Source organism: Solea senegalensis, linkage group LG2 (assembly GCF_019176455.1).
Source record: "Solea senegalensis isolate Sse05_10M linkage group LG2, IFAPA_SoseM_1, whole genome shotgun sequence".
In the NCBI taxonomy this organism is placed as follows: domain Eukaryota; kingdom Metazoa; phylum Chordata; class Actinopteri; order Pleuronectiformes; family Soleidae; genus Solea; species Solea senegalensis.
The window spans coordinates 17,302,372-17,329,346 of NC_058022.1; the positions used below are offsets into that span (position 1 = coordinate 17,302,372).

The 26,975-nt window shown below is 37.9% G+C and overlaps 3 protein-coding genes across 4 annotated transcripts; 1 reads left to right on the forward strand and 2 right to left on the reverse strand.

Moving 5' to 3' along the window:
- The first annotated feature begins 1,348 nt into the window (after positions 1–1,348).
- ing1 (inhibitor of growth family, member 1) lies at positions 1,349–5,459 on the forward strand. Of its 2 annotated transcripts, none has more exons than XM_044019379.1 (4): positions 1,349–1,738; positions 2,915–3,094; positions 4,074–4,222; positions 4,504–5,459. In XM_044019379.1, the coding sequence occupies exons 2-4, from the start codon at positions 2,956–2,958 to the stop codon at positions 5,134–5,136; spliced, it is 921 nt and encodes a 306-aa protein (XP_043875314.1). In that variant the 5' UTR covers positions 1,349–1,738; positions 2,915–2,955; the 3' UTR covers positions 5,137–5,459. The 2 variants fall into 2 exon arrangements, with proteins under 2 accessions (XP_043875314.1, XP_043875315.1); XM_044019380.1 differs by having other exon boundaries at positions 1,350–1,427.
- A 400-nt stretch (positions 5,460–5,859) lies between these two features.
- On the reverse strand, positions 5,860–9,999 carry ube2al (ubiquitin conjugating enzyme E2 A, like). Its single transcript, XM_044019381.1, has 6 exons — positions 9,809–9,999; positions 8,010–8,090; positions 7,874–7,899; positions 7,107–7,196; positions 6,937–7,025; positions 5,860–6,654 (listed from the first exon to the last, which is right to left on the reverse strand). Exons 1-6 carry the CDS (start codon positions 9,850–9,852, stop codon positions 6,526–6,528), a joined length of 459 nt encoding a protein of 152 aa, XP_043875316.1. The 5' UTR covers positions 9,853–9,999; the 3' UTR covers positions 5,860–6,525.
- A 1,735-nt stretch (positions 10,000–11,734) lies between these two features.
- On the reverse strand, positions 11,735–26,381 carry ankrd10b (ankyrin repeat domain 10b). The gene is made up of 6 exons (XM_044052094.1): positions 25,997–26,381; positions 25,133–25,285; positions 24,089–24,180; positions 15,224–15,489; positions 14,347–14,448; positions 11,735–12,352 (listed from the first exon to the last, which is right to left on the reverse strand). Exons 1-6 carry the CDS (start codon positions 26,192–26,194, stop codon positions 12,120–12,122), a joined length of 1,044 nt encoding a protein of 347 aa, XP_043908029.1. The 5' UTR covers positions 26,195–26,381; the 3' UTR covers positions 11,735–12,119.
- Positions 26,382–26,975: the final 594 nt, after the last annotated feature.

The following is a 26,975-nucleotide window of genomic DNA, read 5'->3' on the forward strand; positions in this document are numbered from 1 at the left end:
AATGGGCTATTGGACTACTGAAATACAGAGGAAACAATCAAACAAACAAAATAAGTAGAACAAAAATAAAATCTTCAAGTTTTTGGAGAATCTACTGGGAATGACCTCAAAAGGAATACAGTTATAATGGTTCACCTGAGAGTTACAGGTTCAATAAAGTGAATTTCACATGTTAAATCTACTAAACTCCTAAAAAGAAGTTTGGAAACGTTATTTTAGTCACTTATTTCTCCACTTTAATAATACCAATTGGTGTTTTATTATATATTGTTGAAAAGCCTGATTAGTCACCTTTACCACAAGGTACAGCTTGTAAGGATTGTGCTTCTGTTTAATGAGCAACACAGCTAAATGTGTGGGTAGCACGCCCCAAAAAATGTGCCAAAATCCCCTGTAATATGGTGGATTGGATGATTGCACTTTACAACACATATTGGCCATTTTTACACTTTATTAATTTCACCCTGTCGGGACCTCAGTAGCAAGTGCAAGATCCATACAGAGCCACAACCGCTTGGCACCTCCTCCTCGTGCTGGTCACCAGCCTGGTCATAGCCTGGGATGGCAGGAGTTGTTAAAAGTCAACCAGCGTGGTTGTGTTGGTCCCTCTAGCTCATACAGCACGCCCAAGCTGATCCCACAATTGTTCAATTGGATTGAGCTCTGGACTCACGGCAGGTCTTTCCATCCTCTCCACTCCCAAACACTGGAGGTACTCTGTGATGATCCTGGCTCTGTGGTGGAGAGCGTTGTCATCCTGCAGGATGGAGTTAGGTCCCAGATTCTGGAGATCTGGGCTCCAGAATCTCATGTTCTGTCAATTAGATATAAACCAGGTGCCAGTCATACACATGTGACTGGCCCACACCTGGTATCTTTAAACAAGAGAATATTGCAGGGGATTTTGGCAAAAATTGTGGGTGTGCTAATCAGGCTTTCCAACAATACAAAATACAATACCAAATTGGTATTATTAAATGGGAGAAATAATTGACAGAGATTACATTACATTACATTACATGTCATTTAGCAGACGCTTTTATCCAAAGCGACTTACAATGGAATCAAGTACAATTAGCCAGGGGTGGAATCGAACTTGCGACCATGATGTCTTTTGGTACACAAGGTAGGGTCTTAACCACTGAGCCTCTCCACCCCCCGATAACTTTTATTTTCTTTAGTTTATTTTAATTTAAATGTGTATTTACCCCCAAGTTCCTCATCTACACTCCAGTCCAGAAGGTGGAGTAAAAATCGTGGAGCTGGTTGCCAACGCCAACATCCAATGAACCAAAAAGAAGAAAAAGGTTTTCCACATTGACCACACGGTGGCAGTACAGACCAGCCATATGAAAACACTGGCTATTCTTATTACTATACGCATAGAGTATCAGATTGAAGAGAGACATTTCTAGTTGTTAAACACAGTAAGTGCCAATGTAGCTGATTAATGCAAAGAATAATCTTTAAAATGTATATTTAACGCTGACAAGTAGTGTTTATTATTTTATCAATTTCATCGACTTGTGTCTGTAGTTGTAGTCCGTACCCGCCTCACAGTGCAGCTGTTATCTTAGTTCAGGCACTTTAGCCACCAGCTAACATTAGCTGCTGTGGCGCTAGCCAGCTAGCAACTCTCCACCACACGACCTGTCGTTAGCAACGAGAGAGCATCACGGAGTGCTCACCAAGCACGACAGCTACAAAGCGGCTACTGAGAAACTAAGATTTATACAAGGTAATGTCTTATGTGAAACGCGTGACTGCTAACCACATAAATGCACAGTGTTCTCCAGTGTTTTTTGTAGTGTTTGATACTACAGCTCGCGTAATAGCGTTCGGGTTAGCGTGTGCTAATTTGGCTAACACTTTGACGTAAACGTGATGGAAATGAGTCATTAAAGTGTCACGGAGGTTTTTTATTTTACAACGAGTACAACATTTCACACGCATGATTTATTTGTCGTGGTAAGGAAATCTATTATTATTTCAGGACGGTGCTTATGTTGTGGGTTGTGTTTCTCTTGCTGCTGGTAAATCTTTGTCAAATCTGGGAATCTTTTTGTCTGAAATCTGTTAGGGTCGCCAGCCAACGCCACGTCGATTTAACTGTATGTTGATGTGCGTGAGTAGTTTAGAGTAACGGAGTTGTTTCAAAGAGGAGAAAGTTTGTTAACGCAAATGTTGACGTTGACGTAAACTCGCCGGGGTACGCTAGCCGGAGTTAGCGGGTAGTAGTCGTTGTCGCTGTACAATGTGACTCGCGCTTATCCGTGATGAAATGGCATGTGCAGATGTGAACATGCACTGTAAGACACATTATTGTGGTAAACATTTTTAGATTCATTAAAGTAAACGAGCAGGTGTTTCTGTCCCAACTATGCCGTCAGTTGATTTGTATTTTTAAGCCTTCTGAAATTGCGCACAAATAGCGACATTACATATTTGGGCAGATTTTCTGAAATCCTACAGATATGACAATTGTTAAAAACCACAAGATCCAGGAATAAGTGGAAATTTGCATGCTCCCCATTTTGGCACATCAAAATAAATCACTTAGACTGTGTGTTGGCGAACTAGATAACATTTTCAAGTCTCATGGTTCAACAGAAAAATGATGCCCATTAATATCATATATTCCCTAGTGATGAAGATATTACATTCAGAAGCAATGGTGTTTCTGCAGGCAGTCAGCATGCTGGCATTAAAGTTATTTATCATCGTTTGCCCTTTAACATGTTCCCATTTTGAGCATGAATAACATGTCAGATAAACCTGACTAGAAAATACAAAAGCATTTATATTTCTTATTACAAGCATCAGGATGCAGAAACCGCAGAAATAAAGTACTAGTTACCAAGAAAATGCAAGAGCAGAATGTGTAGAGTGTTTTTTAACAACGTCTGTTTCACAGGTGTGTGAGTCGGAGTGTGCTGTGGTGAAGACGGAGCTGCAATGTTGAACCCCACCAACGGTGACCCAGGCTACGTTGTTGCGAATTATGTGGAGGAGTACTTGGACCTGGTGGAATCGCTACCTTTTGATCTACAGAGGAGTGTGTCTCTCATGAAGGAAATCGATGCCAAGTATCAAGGTAAGAAAGCTGAAAGATCTCTCTGCACTAACACTAAATACTGAGGAGTTGACTAAATGTATTCATGAAGATGCCCTTATGCTTTAGATTGTTTGTTGTCCTTCATGAAGAAAATATGTGTTCACAGGTGGAGATTCACCCCCTTCTTAGCTTGTTTTGGCCTTTTAAGTTTGACCACTTGTATCACAGACTGCAATGTTAGCTGGTGGCTAGTTGTTAGCACTGTGTAGTGTGATTCTATCTTTCTATCATCTGTTTTTGAGAAATTGTATTTACCATTCCAGTCTGCTAAATGTTCAGTGCATTTTATAAGTTTGGTTTTAGGAAAAAAACAAACAAAAAAAACCCAGTAAATATACTGAATGACACAAGTCCATTGATTCTTATTGTCTGAGTTGGTTGAGCGTGCTGATGGCAGAGGGTACAAAGCTTTCACTGTATTTTGCTCTTGTTGCTGCACATAGTAGTTCTATATCAACAGCAGTATGGGAGCAGTGATAAGCATGAGTTCAGGGGTCGACATGGGTCATGTGCTCTTATGTGTGATGGCAGTATGAATCATGGCATCAGGTTGCACAGAAACTCATTGTAGGTCAGGAAGTGTGTGTCAACAAGTGGCCAGTGTAATTTCTCTCACTGTCTAGTTGTGTATCACAGTTGTACATGAAGTAATTGGTTAGGTATGCTCAACACAGTTATGCTTGTATCTACAAGTAAGTATATGTGCCATTTTTACAAACATATGCTAAATTAACAAACCATATTTATCCAATCCAACTTTATTTGTAAAGCACTTTTAAATATAACCATAGTGAACTAATGCACTGTAGGTAATGTTTGTTCCTGTTAGTATTTACTTATCCTGTGGTGTCAGGCATTGTTAGTTACATTTGAGATCACACCTTTTTGATATTGGTGAATTTCTGTGTTCTTTCTCCCACCTAAATAATTCTTTTTCTTCAACCTTTTTTGTTGGCAGATGTTCTGAAGGAGCTTGATGATGCGTATGAACGTTATCGCAGGGAATCTGACACACTTCAGAGGCGCAAGCTTCAGTTATCCATTCAAAGAGCTCTGATCCGCAGTCAAGAGCTCGGAGATGAAAAGATCCAGATTGCTGGTCAGATGGTAAGTAAAGGCTGGCCTGCAGCTCCTCCTACATAGCTGCTCATTGGCAAATATCTATTTGAAGGTAAAGCTTTAAAGCTTTATTGAAGTTTGGTTTCTGTAAAAAATCAGCATAAACACAGGAGGGCCAAACATCCACTCAATGTAATTTTCAATCAAGAGGAAATTTTTACTTTTAAATAGAAACCCGTCTGAGTGGAAAATCTTAAACATTTCCTCATACATATGTATGTGTGTGTTTAACAACCTTTACAGTAAATCATATATGTTCTTTATTTCAGGTGGAGTTGGTTGAAAACCGAACGCGACAACTGGACTGGCATTCTGAACGTATCCTTTCATCTCAAGAAGTCCCAGAGAGCCACGTTCCTACAACAACGTCCGTGACGACCCCCGTAGCATCCACAATGTCCTCATCATCAGCCACCGTCACCCCCGGCAAACCCAGCCACCAAGAGAAAAAGCGTGAGGAGGTAACACCAGGCTCAGGTAGCGCTGACAAAGCTGGAGGGAAGCGCTCGAGGCGTCAGAAAAATGGAGAAAATCGCGAAAGTTATGGCAGTCTGGATCACGCTGAGGATGTGGGAGTGGGGGCATCGCGGGAAAAACGTGCCAAAACATCTTCTAAGAAGAAGAAACGTTCCAAGGGAAAGTCTGAGAGAGAGGTGTCGCCTCCAGATCTGCCCATTGATCCAGATGAGCCAACATACTGCCTGTGTGAGCAGGTGTCATACGGCGAGATGATTGGTTGCGATAATGACGAATGTCCCATCGAGTGGTTTCATTTCTCCTGCGTCGGGCTCCACCATAAGCCTAAGGGAAAGTGGTACTGCCCCAAGTGTAGAGGTGAGAATGAGAAGACCATGGACAAGGCCTTAGAAAGGGCTAAAAAGGAGCGCACATACAACAGGTAGCTTGCTCTGCCTACTCTAATGAACATTTCTGTGTAAGAATTTAATTTTGTCTTCTTTGTTTCTATTTACTGTTTAACTTTGTTAAAATGTTACAGATTGACAAGAGGGATCTTGTACATAGTTATTTTTGTAACTGTTACATAGCCGTTGAAAAAAAAAGGATCTTTCTAAATTCTGTGGAAGAACTGACATAATACAACTGCATGTTTGTTACCTGTTGTTCTGTATTCCCATCCCTCCTTATTTTCACCAAGCTTGCAACATCACCCTCTGAATTATCAATATTATATAAACAAGTACCAATAAAACATTTCTAAACAAAACTATGTGGTATCAGAAGTCATGCGTTTATAGACGACCCTCCATAAATGCACAGTACATCTTACATCATGTCTCGCTGATACCATACCACTAAATATATTGGGGGTTTTTTTGTTTTCATGTGAAAAAGCTGAAAGTCTTGGGTTTGGATAAACCATGACATGTCAACATTGTCATTTTAAGGTTTAAGAAATCCTGAATGACACTTTTCACCTATTTATGACTTTGTTCCAAACAACTAATCGATAAGTTGGATAACAATTGTCAGATTGATCATTTACATTACATGTCATTTATCAAAGTAATCATTAGTTGTAGATCTAAGACTTCATTCTCAGTGTTGACAACAAAAACATTTAACTTGAAATATTCAATATTGAACTTGCATAATTTCAAAAACAATTAAAGGATGAAATGGCCTTTTTATTTACAACTGCTGAAAAAAATGACACGGGAGACAAGCAGTGCAAAATCTGTACATAAATTCAGTTGCAGTTTTCCTATATACATGAGTACTGAAAAGGAACGCGAGTACACTCTTACTGTCATGCATGTAACAAGAGTTCACAGCACAGCAAATCACATGGTGTAAAGAGGTCTGACTTTGTCGTGGTACGTAATGCTCAGACTGCTCATTCTCCCTCGGAAAAGTGGGGTGATCACACTGGAGCCTTGGTGAAAACAAACTTGACAGAACAGATTGGGGGGGGCACAAGAGAAGAGGATCTATGACTGACTGGTGACAGCCTCATGGGGAGTTACTACAGCATGTTAGAACACACCAGAAGTTTTGGGTAACGGCTCACAAAGTCCATACTTACAAAACATCAAGGCAAGATTCAGCACATTTCCCCTGATGGACAGGAAATTAGTAGAATAGACAAAAAAGAGTCCCTTCCGGTGAATGAGTAAAGAAAACATTCAATGAAGGGAGGCTGAAGGTAAAGTGCATAAAAGCTTAAAATCAAAAATGTTGGGGGAGGGGGCCCAAAGATACAGAGGTACTCCACTAAAACTTGCAGCACACACAGCTTTACGATGGAGAGGACAATGACCAGGAGAGTCAGGTCAACTGTCTCTCCAGCTTTGTTCTACGATGGCAGACACGCGCTTCTCGTACTCCCGCTTGTTCTCCTGGTAAAGCTGGGCAGCCTGGCTGTTGGCTGGACTGTTGGGGTTTGGTTCATCGAGCAGAGACTGTGAAACAAAAGAATAGAGAAGGTGAGGAGGTCTGAGCAGCAAACAAACGTCTTGGGCAACCATTAGATTTGTTGTTTTAGCAATGTTACAATAATAAAAAAATGTGTCTTTATATAGCACTATGGATGCTATATAAATGCACTAAATAGAAAATAAAAACAAAAATCTCACTTGCCTCAGTGCTTTGGTTTTTCTATATCTCATTGTATGAAAATACCTTTGTTTTTCTTCACTTTTGGTAGTTAAGAAAGTAAAATAAGGCAAACTGGCACCTCTTACCTGGATAGATGTGAGAATAGATGATACATCATAGGTGGGACTCCAACGGTTCTGTAGGATGTCCAAACATATACTGCCATCTGCATAAACTGTGGATTAAAAAAACTGTTAAAAACAAACTAACCAACACATGAAACTGCCAATATGAGCACATGAGACAACAGTCCTACCATTTGGATGAAACATCTTTGACACAAATCGTACTGTGGGGGGTTTGTTGGGATATTCTTCTGTGAATTCTACAATTAGTTTAAATGTACCTGTAAAAAAGAAGACAGAAAATGCATATGTATGAGCAATTAAACCCGACTGTCTAGTGCAGGTGATTAATAACAATTTAAAGCAGACAACAGTGACTAATTCCAACGTGGACAAAAGTTGTGCAGGTTAAACGAGAATTACCGTCTTGTGGTTGTTATGACTCCACCAAATAGTGAAGTTGCTGTTTACGTCTGTGTCTGCCAAAAATTTTACTGATAGCCCATTAATCCCAGTGAATGTGCATGTCACATTTGAAGACATTGTAAGAGAGTGGGACTGGACAGAGAAATTATTTCCCTACAAAAGGGATTAATAAAGTACGCGAACCAGCCATGACTAACATTGGAGCTGAGGTATAAAAACATGCTGTCTATCTTTTAACTTATACACTCACCACATATTGTATTAGGTTGTGCGTGAGGTTAACTTAAACAAATAATAAACAGAACTAGAATTGTGAGCTTGCCTTTGTACTCCTCTGCTAACCAGTCAAATATCATATATTAATTAGCTTTTCCACTCCAGAGTTCCAGAGTTATGGCATTAAATAATTGGCACAAAATGCTGCAGATCACGTTGACATTCGACTCTTTCTATAAAAAATGTCATCACTTTACTTAACATTATTATCATCAAGAAAATAAAACGTAGGTCAAGAACACACTGATTTACTCACCATCCTCAAAGGGCGTTCCTTCAGGGCTGTGAGGCAAGTCAAAAAAACATTTTATTTTAACACTTCACATATATGAATCAACATGCATCATTTGCACAACTGTCAACATTATCATGAAAGTGCACCCGTGTCTTACCCAAATATGACTGCATTCCACACCATGATGTTGTTTTCAGACGGAGCACCACTGACACCAGCAGGAGGATCTTCTTGTAATCTTCAATACAAAAAACAGCACAAACATGTATAACCCCTCTAAAATTCACCAACAGGAAACTCAATTTATACAGCAGCTAACATGGCTGCCGACAGGAGCGGTAGACTCTAAACTGTAACACTTTGACTACTTCCTCAGCTTGCAGGTTTTCCCCCACATTGACCAAAAACTTGGGATTTTTTTTTAATCACTTCAACTTATAACTTCAGATTTTAGTCTCTGTGAGTGAATGAGTTTCACACCATGAATCATATAAATAATGACCAATACTATTATTTATTTTCTGCAATGTGACTTCTTTAATTGTCTCCTATGTGCAGCACATTTTCACTTATTTCTCTGACAACCTAGGGTTGACTGCAAGACTCCACGGTCTGCTACTGGGTTCTGTTATTACTTATATATAATTTTGCTAATAATGGACAGTAAAAGGTTAAGTATCAAAGTAATTTCAACACCTCAATTAAGAGTTTAATTATATCAACCACTTTTATTGAAGATCGAAGGCAAACCTGTAATAAGTTACACCATTTGCACCAAAGGGTTGCAACTAACCACTAACCTAACGATAATTTTCTCAATTCATATTCACATACACTTTATGTAATCCATAAGACGTCAGAAAATGGTGTACAATGTTTATTAGGGTTTCCCAAGGCTCAAAATGATTATGTTGAACATGTTTTGTCCCCAAAAATATTAAATTAACTGTCATAGAGAAATAAAGAAGCAAGAAATCTTTTTAGAAGCCAACAGCAGAAAGTATTTTTATACAACTCACTAAAACTTTAAACCACACTATGCATAGATTACTGGCAAATGGCTGAAGCCATGTCTACAGTCAAGCTGCTCTCCACATCACCCCCAGTACTTGGAAGAACTTAAGACAAATTCTTTCAAGTCTTTTTAAGAGTCCTGTCCCTAGAACGAAACCTGAAGCTGGTGAAGTGAACACACGCCTCATCTTATAGGTCCATCAACAAAAGACATGTAAATGACTGTATCTGCTGCTGCTAATGCTGGCACGCAGACAGAGCAGTTTATTTTATGGTTTAAAACCAACAAAACACCTTTTCACCGGAAACAAAAGTGTGTTGTTGCTAGAACAAGCCAACTGCTCTCTTTGTTATTATTGCTCACGTTCGACACCGTGTATTCACACTGTGATGTGATCATTACAAATGTGTGATATCCAACCTCCCTTTAGAAGATCCTCTTCAGGAATGAATGTATACAAAACTTAAATTATTTAACATAAGTGTAGGCCGCATACAACTCAACATTAGCTGGAGCTGATCACAATCGAACAACGAGGTTACAGAAACAACAGGGTTAAATTAATGCCACATTAGTTGCACTCAAGTGCGTTGATTGAACATAAAATGGCCAACCGGACACTTGTCACGTGTAAATGTATGTAAATGTTTATTGATTTAGAGCAACCGCAATTGCCAGCTTGTTAGCACTGTTAGCTTCTAGCTACGGACGAAGCGCGTCCACCTAATTCGCGACATATCATTGAAATGTTCCTAACGTGTCAAAACAAAGGCTAATATCAAACGCGTTAAGACTCGTGAGTAATTTGGTTATTGACGTATCATTGGATTAAAAGTCAAAAGCAAACCGGCGCAGTTAAGACAACCCAACGCAAGCTAAGTTAGCTGGTTTAACAAATCATTGCTAGCCAAGATCTTCGGCAATATTTCTCATTCACTCACCGTTTAAAATCTCTCATAAGTCGTCTTCTGGCCGGGGTTGACATGATGTCTTATAAAAAAAACGTGGCGGCAACACCGATACTTTATTATCGGCTAATTTATGAACAAGTTGTGGTGTATTTAAAGGGTTATTTGACACCACAGCGGCAGCAGTCCGGCAGTTTCACAGGATATTGGATAATCCTGCCACTCTGGTTAGCCCAGCTAGGTTTACTGGACGATACCATATCATGACAGGAGGAGGGGTGTGAGGAAGTCCCACGTTGTATTAAATATCATGTATGAGAATATCAGTACAACTCTGTTGTATAGATACCACGATATGCCGTACGATTTGATCTGGTTATACAACTTTAAGATATATGTCTGCGCTGTATTGTTTTATCTAACAGAAGTTGTTTCCGCCCCCCACTCTCATTGAGGACATCCTCCGTCACGAGGCGTGGACATAGTGACGTGATGTTTGTGCAGCAACACTGTGATAAGTCTGTTACATCCAGATACTGTCCTCAAAGTTCCTCCAGTTTCTTTGATTTAATTCCAATTATAATATCTGACTCGGATTCCCCTATTTCACTCGTCACAAATGTCATTGTGATATCAAGAGAGAATATCAAGATAGAATAATTTTCCACGCCCTCCCCTACTGATCATTTGCTTTTCCCCAAAAAGTCAAACTATTTCATTTGAGTTTGAGATCCCTGCTCTAAACAAATTTAGGTCATTTCTTTTGCAAATCAGTCCAAATTTATAAACTAATGGAAACAGATTTACTTTTAAATTGCAGAGACTTCCAAGGGTGTTCTCTATCTGTGTACGTTTTTCTCCTGGCTACCTAACTTTTTAATTTACACATTAAATGTAACCAAATTAAAGGCATTAGTATTGCAAATAAAGAAATTATAACCAGTCAGCTGGCAGATGACAGCCCAGGTGTCAGTTGCAGTCAGCACCATTCAGTCCTTCTCCAAGGCTGCTGGGCTCTTCCTCAATCTTGACAAATGTGAATTATTGCCAATGGATAATGTTCTGTAACTTCAATCTGTAATATTCCTGTAAGAAATTATGTCACATTCCATTCCCAACCCTGGTGTCCATATTACTAATAATAGAAAGGCCAGAGGCCTTAAACTGTTCTCCAATAATTGAAAAAACTCTGAAAGGTGGACCTCTGCTCACTACTATTATCGGGAACTTCATTTCTCATGACATCTTTTCAAACTTAGGTGGTCTAAATTTCATTCAGCTCTATTAATGTAATATTTAAAGAAAATCCCATTCAAACTTCCATCACCAGGTTGGCATGGACCCTGCTCTGCAAACACAACATCTCTCCACAGGGATGTTATATCTGGAATAACTGCAATATTGTATATAATACATTATTTTATGACAAATGGTCAACAATGGCATTGTATTAGTAAATCAGACTATTTTATAGTTATTAAGAAGTTTGTGTGCGGTACAAAATGCCAATAAGCCTCAAATAATTTTCTATTGTTTGCATGTTATTCATGATGGTTAATGTCTTTGTCTTTGTCAGTGTCACCTTCAGATCTAACTCAGTTTCCTTTAGGTAAAACTTGTTTCTCATCCTATAAAGGCTCAAACTCTAAAATAAGGTCTTTTGTTTCAGGCTGATTTAGTTTCTGCCCCATCAGCAAACCTTTATTAGAGTAAGTTTGTCAATAATATGGACTGGGATAAAGTCTGGTCTCTACCCCAAGAGCAAAACTAAACAAACAAAACTAAAGAAGCCTCTTTCAAGTTGTAATCGGTATTTGGCTGATAAGATAGTTGCGTTACCAAGGTTGAACTGTTGTACATAATTAAGTGGCTGGTGGATATGCATTGAGCTGAGAGCACCACAATTTATTGTACAGCCAAAAATATATCCACATTAATGACATATCACTAATTCGCAGCTTAGAAAGCTGGTGGTTTATTTCATATAAATGAAATATTTTCAGTCATCTGTACACATGGATTGGTCAACAATAGAATTAAGCAGCTTTTCAAACCTTTACAATGTCAATACATGGGCTCAAGTATAATGCACAGTACTTGCATTGTATTTAATGCCAAGAGCCAATACAGTTACAGCCTAATCAAATATCAAAAAGCTAAACATACAAAACCTACTTCTTAATCAACATTATCAGTTACACATTGCCTTTTACAACAAAAACTCAATTAGTCAATGATACACTGAACAATTTAATGGCTTCAATAAGGCAACTGTATGTATATTTAGGTTTAAGTGTGGAGGGAAAAAAGGGAAAGAGGACATGTCAGCTCGCTCTTTTAAGATTTACGATCTGTGGTAAAGAAGCATGGTGCTGAGGAGAGCATCAGTGTACAACTGCTCTGCCTTCACAGTCCTCTGATGCTCCACCTGGCTGCCTGCAGTGCAGTTGATCTCAGGTGAGTCACTGTAGATGTGTTGATCGTGGAGGATCTCTGCTGCTGGGTCATGTCCAAATGGAAACTGTGGTTCATTGTGACAATTTGAGCAAAGATCCCCACTGAGTCTTTCATCTTTCACTAGAAATGAGACAAAGGGCAGATAAATAATCTATACTCGATGAGCAAGAAGCAGGAAAAACAAAGAACTGTATGTACAAAAAATGTTTGAACACACTGAAATACTGTGCATAGTCTTATGTAACGTAAACACTGAGCTGAGACCTTGTTTTAAATAGGTCAGATACTGATCTGAGATACAGTTAGCGCTGTACGACACAGTGACCTAGTTCTTTAACCACTATGATCATTTAATCTACTGGGGAAATCTTCCGTCCAACCAAATATGCAGCAGTGATTTAGACTATATTTGGTGAGTGAAATTGACTTCACATTCTGAAAAATGCCAGAATGTGAAAACTGGGTTTGACAGTTAAATGAGAATAGTTTAAGAGAACAAAGGACAAACCAGCGTGTGAGCTTTATAAAATGTGTCAACATTTAATGATTTCACACAACCAAGTACAAAGCTAAACCTCCCCACCACAGAGCATCAGATGCTCCAAACTGAACTATACACTCAAATCTGTCATGTAAAAGAGAAATAATCAGACACCAACTTTAACATGAAACAATGCTACAAAATACAGAAACAAATTCCCTTAATCACTTCCTATAAAAGTTGAAAGTAATGTACAGTAAGTTAATGTTATAAGTATTTAGTTTAACCAAAGAAATAAGGCATTTTATTTTGCAAAGTTTGGAAATCCATGCAAATTTTTTTTATTTGCAACTACTGATTGTAAAATGCCCAAATGCCAATTTCAAAAATCAGACTGGGTATTATTTTAAAACATACATTTGTGCAAGCGCTGCTAGTTCCTTAAAAAACGCACACACAGTAAACATTCACCAAACTGGAGAATCAATTAAGCAAACAGCGGAAATGAATACAGGAAATAAGTTCCAAATCTAGGAACCACTATGCCGAGAATCGTGAGATTGAAAAACTACCAAAAAAGCTGCACAGTGAAGCATTTACACCTTACAAGCTACATTCATGTTGGGATATGCTTTGGCATAAAGTAATTCATGAATACAAAACAGCATTGATGAATGCAAGATGGCAGTTAACATCATGGGACATGGGAGAGTGCGTAGGCACATATCTTTTATGTAAAGGTCTTCATTTAAACAACAAGAATACCTAAAGAAACAAACTCAGCCATGTGGCAAAAGAGATTAGAAAACCTTTCAATAATCAACAATAACATATTACAATTCATCTGTATATTAATGATGAACTTTTTTAGCCACTTCTCTTAACTTAACTATGGGGAATGTTGTATTTTTTCTGAACTGTTGCTTTTTTATTTAACAGACAAGGCCAATTACAGCATTTCCAGGAGACCAATAATGTCATTCTTTTCCCGACACAATCATGAAATAGTGCACAATTTAAAAAGACGACATTCAACGAATTCACTCCATTACGGCCTTCTTTTGCACAGGTGATGCAACTGTGTCAAGAGAATGTCAACAATGTTTGTCTAGGATGAATCTAAACCTAAGAAAATATGAAGTATACAATTATGTGTATAACTGGACGTAAGCATTAAGTAAAACTGCAAAATAACATATTAATACTTTTATCCATCACGGTATAATCGGGTACATGAAAGATTAGGAAATTCAACACACTCACTGCTATACAGCCTTTGAATGTGGCTTAGCATTTAGCACCAAATCAAAATAAATGTATTCCTTTATGCAAAAAATGCTAAGCGATACCAAAAAGACACTGCAAAAACAGTAACATCAGAATGTGTGCAACTACACACACACGGACGCACGCACACACACACACACACACACACACACACAAGCCCTCTACAGGTAGGCATAAGAGTTAGTGCAGCGACATGGAGTCTGCATTGATGCAGCGGTGATGACCTCCAGCTCTTTTGTGGCAGGGTTTGACCTGTTCTGTCCCCCCTGGTCTTCACACTCATCCATGGGCCCCGGCCCTTGAGGTGCAAACCCATTCAGCCCAAAAGCAAAGGATCCTGGCCCACCTGTGGTTACAGTCGCTGTCAACTCCATGCTCTCCATGCGGGTCTCTGCGGCACCACCCAGTGGCCCATAGCCATTCACATATTGTGGTGGCATGCCCAGACCTACAAGAGGGAGAGAGGACAAAATAAACTATTACTTTAATCAACTTCATGAAGCATGTGAACAGTACAATTAACCAGTCTGTTGAATGCTACACCACAATGGTAGGCCCACATCTGTTTTTAAAAGGCACTTCCTACTTTTCTGTAGATTCAACAAAATACTTTGCAGCTTACATTCAATGTCCAAGAAATAAACTCTAGGACACTATACACCCTGGGCTATTTTAGCCAGCGTGTAAGCATAAATACATACATAAAACTACATTTAATATCATCCTAACCTTTTACTTTGAGTTGTATATACACTACATAGTCATACTGTCTGTCTGTGCTGTGATGCTGTGTTTTTGTCCTCTGAATATATATTCAGTAATTATGATAAGTATTGCAGTAGTTTTAGCTAAAACATAGGGTTGGGTGATATGGCCACAAACATCATCAAGACAAAGTTTATGGTTATGTCCTGAGTGAAAGTTGAAGAAACCAGTTAACTGAGGTTTAAAGTGTGTTTAACGCAAAGCCAAACAAAGAGAGATTCCACAAAACATTCATAACAAAACACTGAGTCATGTCTAAAAGTTAAACATTATACTGATATATACTGAACTTTTTTTATATTGATATTGACTAATTTATTTTGTGATACATACAGTATATTGCTCTAAAATTAAGCCTGGGCATCAAGAACATACTATACAACATTTTGCTTTTCAAGAAGCCATTTAAGACATTAAATCCTAAATGTACAATGCAGAGATTCAGCTACGTGACCTACCGTCAGGTCTCGGTTTCTTCACTGGGTTTAATTCCATGCCATCGAATGACCTCTTTCTGTTGGGCATGCCATTTAAGAAGCTGCGTCCCTGGATGGTGGGGTAAGTGTGGCCCCCATTCTGGGTCATGCCATTCAGAAAAGCCCCATTACGGGACTGAGCCATGTTTTGTTGGAAGTTCTGGGCATTAGAGAGAATCTCAGCGCACTCCCGGAATCCCTGGGCGTGGGCCAGGTCAGCAGCAGTCAGCCCACTGGCATTCCTCATACTGCATAACGGGAAGAGTAAGTGTTAGAAACACACACTGTACATTTTGATTTACACAAGTAAAACAACAAAATAAGACACTCAAGCACGCATACACACACACACACATACATACAGACTCACTTGAGCACATATTCACATGAACAGACAAACAGATGTATAAAAATAGCCCTTCCTCACACCCTTTTCGTCATCTTCATGAGAAATGACGACTGATCCCTTTGGGATCATTTGGATCTTCCACAGACCTTAACTCTTGACTTTCCAAATGATGGGCCAATCATCAACTGCTGCAAAAGGCCATGATTAAGACATGACTAAAGTTATGCATCCAGACCTGAAACGAGCCGACAAACTGGATAGGATGATTTAAGATGAAGGAAATTCATTTCCACTGATGACGTAAAAAGCTTGGACAAAGCACCAGTTTGGAGGACTTGGCATAGAAGTGAATGTCGCCGTCATCTCCCATGTCCACCGGTGATAACTGTTCAAGGATTTCTCTAATCTGGCACCAAAATAAACATTTGCCATATATGTGCAGCTTTGGAGAGCAGGTGCGGGTGCTGGTGCTGTGCACATGAAAGGATGATGTATACAGAAACAGTGAAAAGAATTGTATCACTGAAAGACAAAGTAACACAACAAAGCACGGGGAACTCCAGACAAGTACAAGATCCAGAACTTCTTGATCCAAAATGAGGCCAGGATGTAGTAGACGTGCATCTTCAGTAGAAACACCACAGAACTTGTGGTTATTAAAGACAATGATAAAGAATTGGCCGCTGACTTTGAACGTCAGAAATATAGATGTCTCCTCATCAAGTCTTCATCTCGTTTCAGGATAAATGAACAAGACAACGAAAGAATAACAAGAGACAGCGGTACTACTGTCAGAGGCAGCTGTCCAACCAGTCTTAACTCAAATTAGAAAGAGTCGGTGCACTTTCAGTTGTGTTGATCATGGCCAGTTGCAGCAGGAATAAGGCGATTTTCTTTTATGAGTGCAGTAATGAATGAACAAACAGTGCTGTGCCATATGTTTTCAATGATCATGACATGTACATGGTTCTTAGTTAAAGAACTGATTCCACTGGACCAATAAAACTATTAATTCCTAATCCTATCAATACAATTAAAACCACTATGCAACTATGAGCCCTTCAGTTTGTATTTTGTTACTGTGGTGCTTCAGTAAATAAAGTGGAAGATACATTTTCTCCTCTTGCTGTGAAATGCAGCTCTTGATAAGTAGAATAATAGACAATAGTAGACAATAGATGCCTTATTTTCCCTCGTCTCCATTGACGAGTTACAAAACAAAACTGTGCTTGTTCTGTGCCTGAATGCCATCACACTGCAAAATGAAAGCAGAGCAAATAGCCATGTCTTTGTCAAAGAACTAGGGCTCCTGGCTGACATCCAAGCTTGTATTTATAATTAAAAACTGCTCTGTCAGTCAGTTATTTAATACTCAACAGTTAATAAGTAAGTAATGGCAATTTGTGGTGAAAAGAAATGACATACTTGTTGAATAAGAACTGGGTAGCAACTACAAGATTAGACTGTTAATTCTACTCTCGTTTTATTTTAATCTGCTAAATCCATGTACACTGACAACCACATATTGAGACAGCATTTTGTTTGTTTGCCATTTGGTCATTCATTTTGCTATGAACTTGCTCTTGCTCTGCATTTTTTCTCTAAACAAAAAAGAAACATTTCAAGAACTGGTGCACATGAAAAAAACATTTTATAAAGACTTGAAGATTCAAAAGGAAAACATAAAATTAAAAATCACACATTAACTTGTTGCACATTACCCGTCCCCTTCAAAATTAACGCTTCCAAGTTGTTGCTTTTTTGAAGAGATTACATTTACACTAAAAGCTATTTTGTGATAAGGTAGATGGGTTGGTCTCACTTTCAGGAATATACATCCTGCTAATTCAATGCCACAATTTTAACCTATAGTCAGTTCAACAATTTAATATGAATAAACCCCAGGTTTCTCTATCTAAAAATTGTTTCCTAATCAGAGTATGGAGCCGAGAGGCATCAAATAAAAACAATGTTGTTAGCAAAATCAAGTTTACAGAATTTGCTGCCGTATGTTATTCTTTAAGCATTAATCAGGTATGGTCAGCTGCACCATTATTATCTATGTGAAATGCCACACAAAGTTTGTAGTACATGGTGATTTGTAGCCTGACCTCAGATCAAATACCACCAAAACCTTACCATCTTCAGTTTACCAATCGTTTAAAGTTATACACTGATGCTGTTTACCAAGCCACCCTCTCCCCTTTTAGAAACCTATAGAATTTTATTGCTGTTATGTTGATTTTTAACAGCCAAACCAAGCTAAAAATGTCCATAAGTGGCTAAACCACCTCAAATAATTGACTTGCTTAAATTAAATAAATAAAATGTATATCTTGTTTCTAGGTTTCCCTATAGCTGCATTTCTCTCATTGTTCTCTGTAAATCCAAACATTTCTCCATTCACCCAGCTACTTTCACAACTTTTTTTTTTTAATTTTACATTCCCTTAATATGACAACCTGAAATGCAACCTCCCTTATTTAATTACATTAAACTGAAAATAAGTCATTCCTTTAGTGAGACCTGGCATCTACATCTCTGCATTGATCCAACAAAATGGATAACTAAGTATAACACACATTAACCAAGCTTAAGTATGGAAATTTAAAAAGGAAGCGTTAATTCTTTGTAAATGCCTGGTATGCTTTGCTTTTCCGTCCTAAGCACACATTATGTATCTTCTCTATCAACTATCATCTAACCTTCCAGAGGCAGCCTATTATCATGCTACATGTTGATATGGGACTCACGTGATTAAACCTGTCCATATAAAGGGCTCCTATGGTTAGTTCACAAAATCAAAAACAAATCATAAGATAAAAACAAAATGAAAGACTAGATACAGGATTAATCATGGATAATAAGCAAAGCATGCAGGTCTAAAACTTCAAATTTGATTCATAAAAAAGCCTAGCATTAAAACCAATCACCGCAAGAAATACCTCAACAGTTTGCCAGTGTGTAGATAGGAAGCGATAGTGAGAACACTCAATGCCACAACAGTGCGGCTATCCCAGGGAACGGGGCAGACTCAGCAGTGTCTATTCTCCCCCTTTCTAGGATTACTTGAAAAAACCAAGTCATTTCCAATTCAATGGCTGCAAAACATTAAGACGTACGGTTCTGGTTCTGTTAACAGTATAGAAAACTTTTTTTGTCACTTATTGTCACTTTCATGAAGGAAAAGGTGACAAAGATTAGATGTCAAAACAGTCTATGATACTGTATAGGGTTAATACTATGACATACAAAACAAAACATTTCTTTGTATAAACAAAAAATACTTGGTACAGTGAAATGACAGTGAATAACCATTGCAACAGGATGAGTTAGCATTAAACAGTTGATAGGTCAGTACATGAGGCTATGCAGAATCTAAACCATCTCACTCAGCTGCTCTAAGCCTCTGTCAGTGCACTACTCACTTCACTGGCGGCCTGTAAACACTGTCCTACCTGCTGCTAACTTTCTAATGGAACACCTTAACGCTTTGAGGCTCATGACAAAAAAGTACATTTTAGTTTTTTCAATATTTTGGTTCTTTATTATCTTGACGGTGACAGTTTAGATGGGTCTAGATTACATTTGGAGTTTGGCCATTTGCAAGACACCAGATTTATCTAAACTTTGTTTAAAAATAACTTTCAAAAATGTCTATATTTAAATCACACAAGGTGATGTTGAGCTTGTTTTTGTTGTAGAACATTATCCTTCTCGGTATGCATCATGTTTATGTTTGACCCAAGAACCAGAATCAACGCTTTCAACATCTGAATATTTTCTGACAGGGATTATATGAAGTGATACGAGGAAGTGGGTAAATGCGACGCGTTTCTTTATTAAGCATAAAACTGTTTCAGTCTGAGGCAACAAAATAAATTGCTATGTTATACTCTTGTTTCAAAGCAAAATCTGTACTCACTATCTAACAGGACAAAGACACACTTCACTTGATGATAAGGACACTTTCATCTTGCCTTATTAAGCAACATTAATCCCTGTGTCCAGAACCAGGGCTCTGCAGTGGAGAGTTTTCAAGAAAGTGAGTGAATGAAGTTGGATGGGCCACAGGAATGGGGGACAGTAGTTCAAGTAGTCCAAAAGTGGTTTCAAGCCTCTGATCTCAACAAGTCCTCAGTTAACATATAATGAATCTTCTGTGGTGTATACTTTTATGTTTGCTTCAGAGTCAGCTGGTTGGCCAACAGAGTGTGTTGTAGCAGATGGTGCAAAGCGGTTGACTAGCAACTGTTCCATCTAATAAATCAGATAATAATATACTTTGTACGATTTTTCCTAACTTCGGCTTTGCTTTTCTTTTTTCTTTCACACACAATCGACAGAGTACGGATAGAAACAGAGGAGTCCTGGTGACATGATGTTTTCAAAGACGTTCCAAGGATACAGAAGAAAGTAGGAGGCATCAGGCGACAGAGAGAACAGTAGAATCAATGAGAGGGCCGTATCGTCAAGAACCCCTAGAATAAGAGTCAACAAGCTGAGACCTTAACAGAGAAATCCCAGCTAAGAATATCTTTGATATCATCAAGGCCTCAATGTGACATATGCTTAGGATATCTCTTACTACGGTTAACCCATAAATAACTGCTGAAAGTCCATGTTTACTTGCAGTAGAATCCACTTCTGAAACTCCTTCGCATTTTCTGCCATAATCCAACCTATTGCAGGCGTCTCACTTTGCTGGCACAATGCTGTTGTGCTTCTTTACTTGCTTCCTTCAGTCTTGAAGTAAAACTCTTTCCTCCCTGAGAATAGCGCAGGAATGTAGCTGTTGTTTCTGACATGAGATTCAATCACTGCAGATTTAGTCGGCACTCTGTGAACTAATTTAGCACTGTAACTGTCACTTGTTTATACTTAAGTTACACCGTAAATTTAATGTTAGTGATTAAATGGGATATTGCTACTACTGCACTGTAGAGTTGAAATCTGTTTTTGCTACCAAGGTTTTAAGACTTTGATTTGAAAACATGAATATACATTAACTCCATTAAACTCCACTTTGAGATGTAAACTGCAAATGGCAGTATACTTTTCTAGTAAAAACTGTCATAGTGAATTTGTATTTTGGTCAGTGAGTCAACCGCAGTATAAGCCAGATACAGCAGGAAAGAAATGATTTGCCAGGAGGGGACATACTTTAATTTAATATGTTGCAACAGTTTTATTGACAACAGATCAGTTTCCAGATTTTTGCTGAGGACAGCAGGATAGAATTTTTTAGATGTAGATTATATAATAACTGGGAGCTGGAAACTGTCAAGAGATGACAAAAACCAGAAACATGTAGGTTTGGACTTAAGTGTTCATGACAACTTGAAAAAAGACAGAAGTTGTAAACAGAAGTACACAATTGAGTTTCAACTCAATCACTTAGATTCCAAGAAAGTAAAGGCCTACATCTTAGTCCACCTCCTGAAGTGCCTGAGATGTTTCAGAGTGAAAAAAAGACTAAAAAATATAAGACACTGGCTTAAACCTGGAATGACTCACCAGAAAAATATATGCAAGCAAAACTGCAATTGTAATTTATTATGTATATAACTGCTCTATCATTGTTAATGTTTGAGTCCCTAGTGAATTTCATTTATAATCAACATTTATTTAACATCACACAGTAATAGAATATTAACTCTCTTAATAATAGAGCATTTATTTCATTTTAATTTGAATAACATACAAGTACAAAGAATATCTCCTCTCAAGTGACTTTGGGATTTAGTTATGTTCTTATTTTTAGCTGTTTATGTTTTAGCTTATAAATAGGATTCTAAATATGAACACATGGAAATAACATTAGTAGCAGGCATTTAAATATTTTTTTGTCATGAGCCTCACTCCTTCAATCCCAGTTGTGCCCCACTACCTTTCTGTGTCATAACTTTAAAAAAGTGTTACTTGGTAATAAACTAAATTAAGTATCTATAATCTGCAGGGGGGAAATCACACATCATTTATATCATAAACATCACTCAGAAACTGATAACCAAATGCACATTACATGATTTAATCAAGGAATGAAGCACTTCATAAAAATGTTTTCTGCACAAATATTGCATTCATTTGAAACAACCAAAGCAACCAGGGGCTTAATAAGATGTGGAAAATTAAGTTAAAATAACTCACTCTGGGCTCAAAGTCTAATTTAAATAAATTGGCCAGTGGATCAACCACAATCCAGAACATTTTTAATCACTTTATTTGATTTAGTTTATGTGGGGTGTGCAGTCTCTTAAACTATGAGGAAGAGACTTGTTAAAAGGTGTGTTGGCATTGTTTGCAGTTCTTTAAAGCAGAGGTAACCCAGGGCCAACAGTTAATCTGACTACTGTCAGATTTCATTTATTACTATCAAATACAAATAAATGTTCTCTCATGACATGTGCCGCCTACTATCTAAAACTCAAAGCCATATTTAACTATGGCATATTTTTTGTCAGTGAAAATATTTGAGGCAAATATAGTAAACAATATAGAACCTAGTCAAATATATATAGTAGTAAATATAATGACTAATTTATGAGTATAAAGCATAAAAAACAGTGAATCTATAAAACCCTTGGTTGTTTGGGTTTCTCTTACCAGTTCTGAAAATTCAAGTCATAAATATTGTTGCAAAAAATGAAAATGCAAATTAAGCTTATTAATAGTTAAGCTGAGTAGAAGTTGGTCCATTTCTCATTTGAAATTATATGTCTCTATTAAAATGTGCAGCATCTTTTATGGTTTTAAAGTCAGAGTAATTAATCTAAAATGAATAATGATGGCATATAAGCAGCACAAAATACAGTATAATGTTAAAACACTTTCATAAATGGTAAATTGCAAAGCGTAAGTGCTTACTACAACAATTTAAATAACTTGCATGACATTTGGGAAATTATAACTAGTCAAGTCAAGACAATTGTATTTATATAGCCCAAAAACTAAGACAATTTGCCTCAATTTGCAACAGTTAATAATTGTTTTACTTCCCTATATCTAAATTTAGGAAACAGGAAAGATGGGTTACACCTGCATTAATGCCTCAGTTACACTAACAATAACCTCTAACTGCAAAGGTGTGGCTGAGCATTATAACTGAGGCAGATTATGTATTGAAACACTCTAAAGCAGTAAGAATAAAAATTATAAAAGCAGGGTGGTTACTGGTTGCATTCATGATAACATTTATAATCTTGCAGACACTATTTAGTTGTTTGTATTTTATGTATTTTATTCAGGAACAAAATAAGTTCAGTCAAAATAGATTAAACAAAGCTACAAAATCTAATCTTATAAAAGTAAAGTATGTAACAATTTTTGAGCTATATTATTTCATTTATTGCAACAAAAATATGATAATGCCCTTCAAAATAGTAAAATGGCTCTGATAAAAAAGACTGTGTGCATTTGGTCATCTGGTCAGGCAGTGTATTTAAGACACTAACCAAAACAAATGTTAATAAAGAAAAAGAAACACACTCTAAATTTAACAGGGGTCATGCAATATGATGTACTAGACTAAAAACAGTTCATCAAATTGTACATTAAGTTGTCCTCATGTTTGAGTAATAATGGTGCTGGATTTATTGATGCTAGCTCTCAGTTAATGATTGAGCTTTATTATTAAACAGGGCTGTCTCCTTCCCTACAGAAAGGTAATAAACATTTGTTTGATGAAAGTCATTAAATTAACTTGTTAATCATTTTCTGTGACAGTATGTCTGTAATTAACATTATTACACACAGAGGGCAACTTAATGTGAATTGTTGTAACAACAATTTCAAGGATTAACAAAATGTGTCACATTTTCAAGAGAGCACCATCAATGCTTTTACATTGTAACGCCGCATCTCATGATCTATCTGTCGTGAGCTGAAGTGACTGAACAATCAGTGAAGACTTTGTCTTTAAACAACAGGCCTGAGACAAAAACTGCCACAATCTAAAGAAAATGCCTTTCCCTTTCAATAAGAGCTTAAATGTGGTATGGGTTTAAATTTCTACAATTTTCTCATGTAGGACAAAGTGTTTATTATATCAATGCTTAACAATCTGAAATGTTGTATAAATATGTGTAATGTATGCTCAGTGTTTAACCATATGACCAGAAATGTTTATAATAATGTATAACATACAGCTTGAATTTATAAAAGATGAATTTACTTTAATTCATTTATTCAAGTAGCTTCCTTCTTACTGGCTACATGTAAGACAGCAATGGTATCAAAAATGTAATGTTGAAAAGTACTGAAAAGTTTTTACGTGTTGAACATTTTCTCAGTCTTGTAGAAATGAATTCACAGATACTCAAACTTTCTTTAACAGCAGTTTTGAAACCGCATATAAAAAAAAAATCAGCATCTAAACTTCGTCGCTTGTCTTGTCTGATTTGAGTTTGGTGGTGCTCTCTTGTAAAGGTGTAACTAAGTAGTTGGATAGTACAGAGGATAGAAAAATTTGCGGAAGCAGGACTCATCACAGGACTTACTCAGCTTTCGCTCCCTGAATCAAGAGAGCGTTGATACACTCTAGACTGCCCGCACGAGCAGCCTTGTGGATGGGCGTCTCGCCCACATAGTCCTGAGTGATAACAAAAGCTGCAGTTACACACAGGAACCCATGACTATGTTGTGTACAAAAATACTATGAGGAGCCAAAACACTCCTCTCTTTCATGTACTAAGTAAAGACATTTTTCCGTTGTTTTTTATTACCCTCCTCTTACTGCCTCCTGTTACATTTCAAAGGTTGGAAAAATAGACTCCATGAGCAATAACAGGGTGTAACTCTGGAAGGCAGAGCCTAAACTTTTCACACTGTCTTCACCACCACACACACACATTTACAGCTGGACATTACTCAGAGTGGAAATAAAAGCACACAATGTTATCTCTTACCACTTTAAAGTATGGGTGGTGCTCACATACTAAACTAACACTTTCGTATTGTTACAACTGCCAGATCAAAATACTATAAATCCATAAGAGAGAAATCTTACAATTTCCCCAAGTGTTTTAACATGTTCATAGCAAATACAAAGCCAGCCGTTGGTAATGTGTTCCATGATGATGACAAAATGTTATGTCAGTGTGACCTACTAAACTAATTTCTCTCTGCAGTGCAGCACGGCATAAAATATAGGCCTGTCTCCGAGTCTCTGGACATAATATTAAGAAGCAAGGACATAATGAGTAAAAATCCAATCACTGACACACATTATCAGAATATAGGGTAAGTGTGCCAAGAGGGCTAAGCAATTAAAATACACGATTTTGACCCTGAGTCAGAATGCTTCTTCTTAATGGGATCAGTGTGAGCTTAACCTCTCACACAATTCTTCAGTTATCTCATACAATTCTTTTTATTCTTCAGTTTGTTACTCTGTCAGTGTATATCTGAAGTTTGGCTCCCTTTGGATTTAAAAGCAATAGAAAAGCAACCCTAACCCTGTCAACAGGGAAAAACTCAAATGGAAATGAAATACTACTTCTGTGGTATACAAGCACGTGTTGAGTGTGCATCAGGTGCCATACCTGTCTGTTAATATCTGCACCAGCTTGGAGCAGCCATAACAAACACTCAGGGTGGCCCCCAAATGCAGCAATGTGAGTGGGCGTCTGTGCAAACCTGGAGGTCACGGCATTCACGCCGGAGCCCACCTGAACCAGACGCAACACACACTCCAACTGTGTGCGCACAAGGAGAGAGAATAGGCAGTCAGACACATGAAGACACACATGCAGTGATTTACTCATTTTAAGCTGTGTTGGGAGTTGCTGGGCAGGTTTGGACAAGTATAATACAGAGGCTAATCATTCTGAGGCAAAAATCAAATATTATACTCAGCCTTTGCTCTTACACACGTACACATACACGCAGTTTGTATGAATGTGCGCGCGCGCACTTTAATCAAGCAGCCACAGTTTAGTCAAAACACTGCTATTGCCAATAACAGTTTGTTATAATGTGTCATTGATGTTTTACTATAACTATGGAAGTTGCGAGGTGTTTTCATGTATACACGTATATTTAAGAAGAATATATTGAATATATTTACTATAGTTTAATGGTTGAATAGGCACTGGCTTTGTTAACGCTAGCAAAGGCACGCTGCATTTTCTTTGTCATGGTTTTATCGAAAGGCTTAATGGTTTCCCGCCCAAACATTTTAGCTAACAAAACATTACACATACGAGTAAAATATATCTAGCACAACAGCTTTTCTTTCATATTATCGTAGGACGAGTTGCTAACGTCGTGAAGACTACCATGCGCTCCGCTAAATGTAAACATCAGGAAATGGCCGAGACCCGCGTTCACGCTGGCGCTCAGTCTGGGAACCAAACTACCACTGTAATGTGAATGTAACGGGAAAAAAACTCGAGCTGGCGGCCTACCTTCCCAAAGTGAGAGGCCCAGTGTATGGGCGTCCAGCCGTAGAATGTGTCCTCCACAGCGAGGTCCGCCGGGTTTGAGGAGCACTGGAGAAGCGAACACAAGGCACCGACGTCTCCATCCCTACATGCCCGGTGGAGAGGAAAACGGCTGCTCAAGACCTCCTCACTCGAGAATCCAGACTCTACTCCCACCGACATTGTTTCAAGACGGAGCAAAAAATATCGCTGAGGATAAATACGGTACAAAAGATAAAAATAGAAAAGCTTATTTTTGATTCCGGTCGATGGAAATGAAAGTAGGGGTTCCCGTGAATCAGGACACTCGCCGCCCGGGTGCTCGCTGGTGTGCCGACAGACTTTCTGCCTGACAACACAAGAGCTCCAGACGATTGCTCTCCTTCTTCTTTTTACAGGCGCACCAACATACAGAAGAAAAGTGCATACCGCCACCCACTGCATGGAAGTGTGTATAACTATTGAAACTGTGTAGTTTTGCCGCCTAGTGGGCTTTGGCAGTACTGCAGCCGTCATCAAAAATTTTAAATTTTGCAATAATAAAAAAAATTCATATACAAAAAAATTTATAATATAGACCATTATACAATTATTACTTATTAATTTTTTTACATAAAAATCCTGTAGACCAAATATAACCAATGTCACTGGTTTTTGACCCCTCTTATTCATGATGAAGCGGAGGCTTTTATTTCAGGTGGAAAAGAGAAAACGTGTGTGTTGATTAGAGTTGTGATGAAAGTTTTTGTTATTGTATAATAAGAAGATTTTATAATCTACATGATTTAATTGCTGACATATTAAGGTTTAAATTATTTACTTGTATTAGGGCATAACAAAAATACAGAATATAAATCCCACACAAAGAGGTGTGTCCTGCATATTGCTTTTAAAAAACCTAAGTAATGGTCCACTGTTTTGGTAATGATGCCAAATGATTAACCATAAACCTTTAACTTCTTAT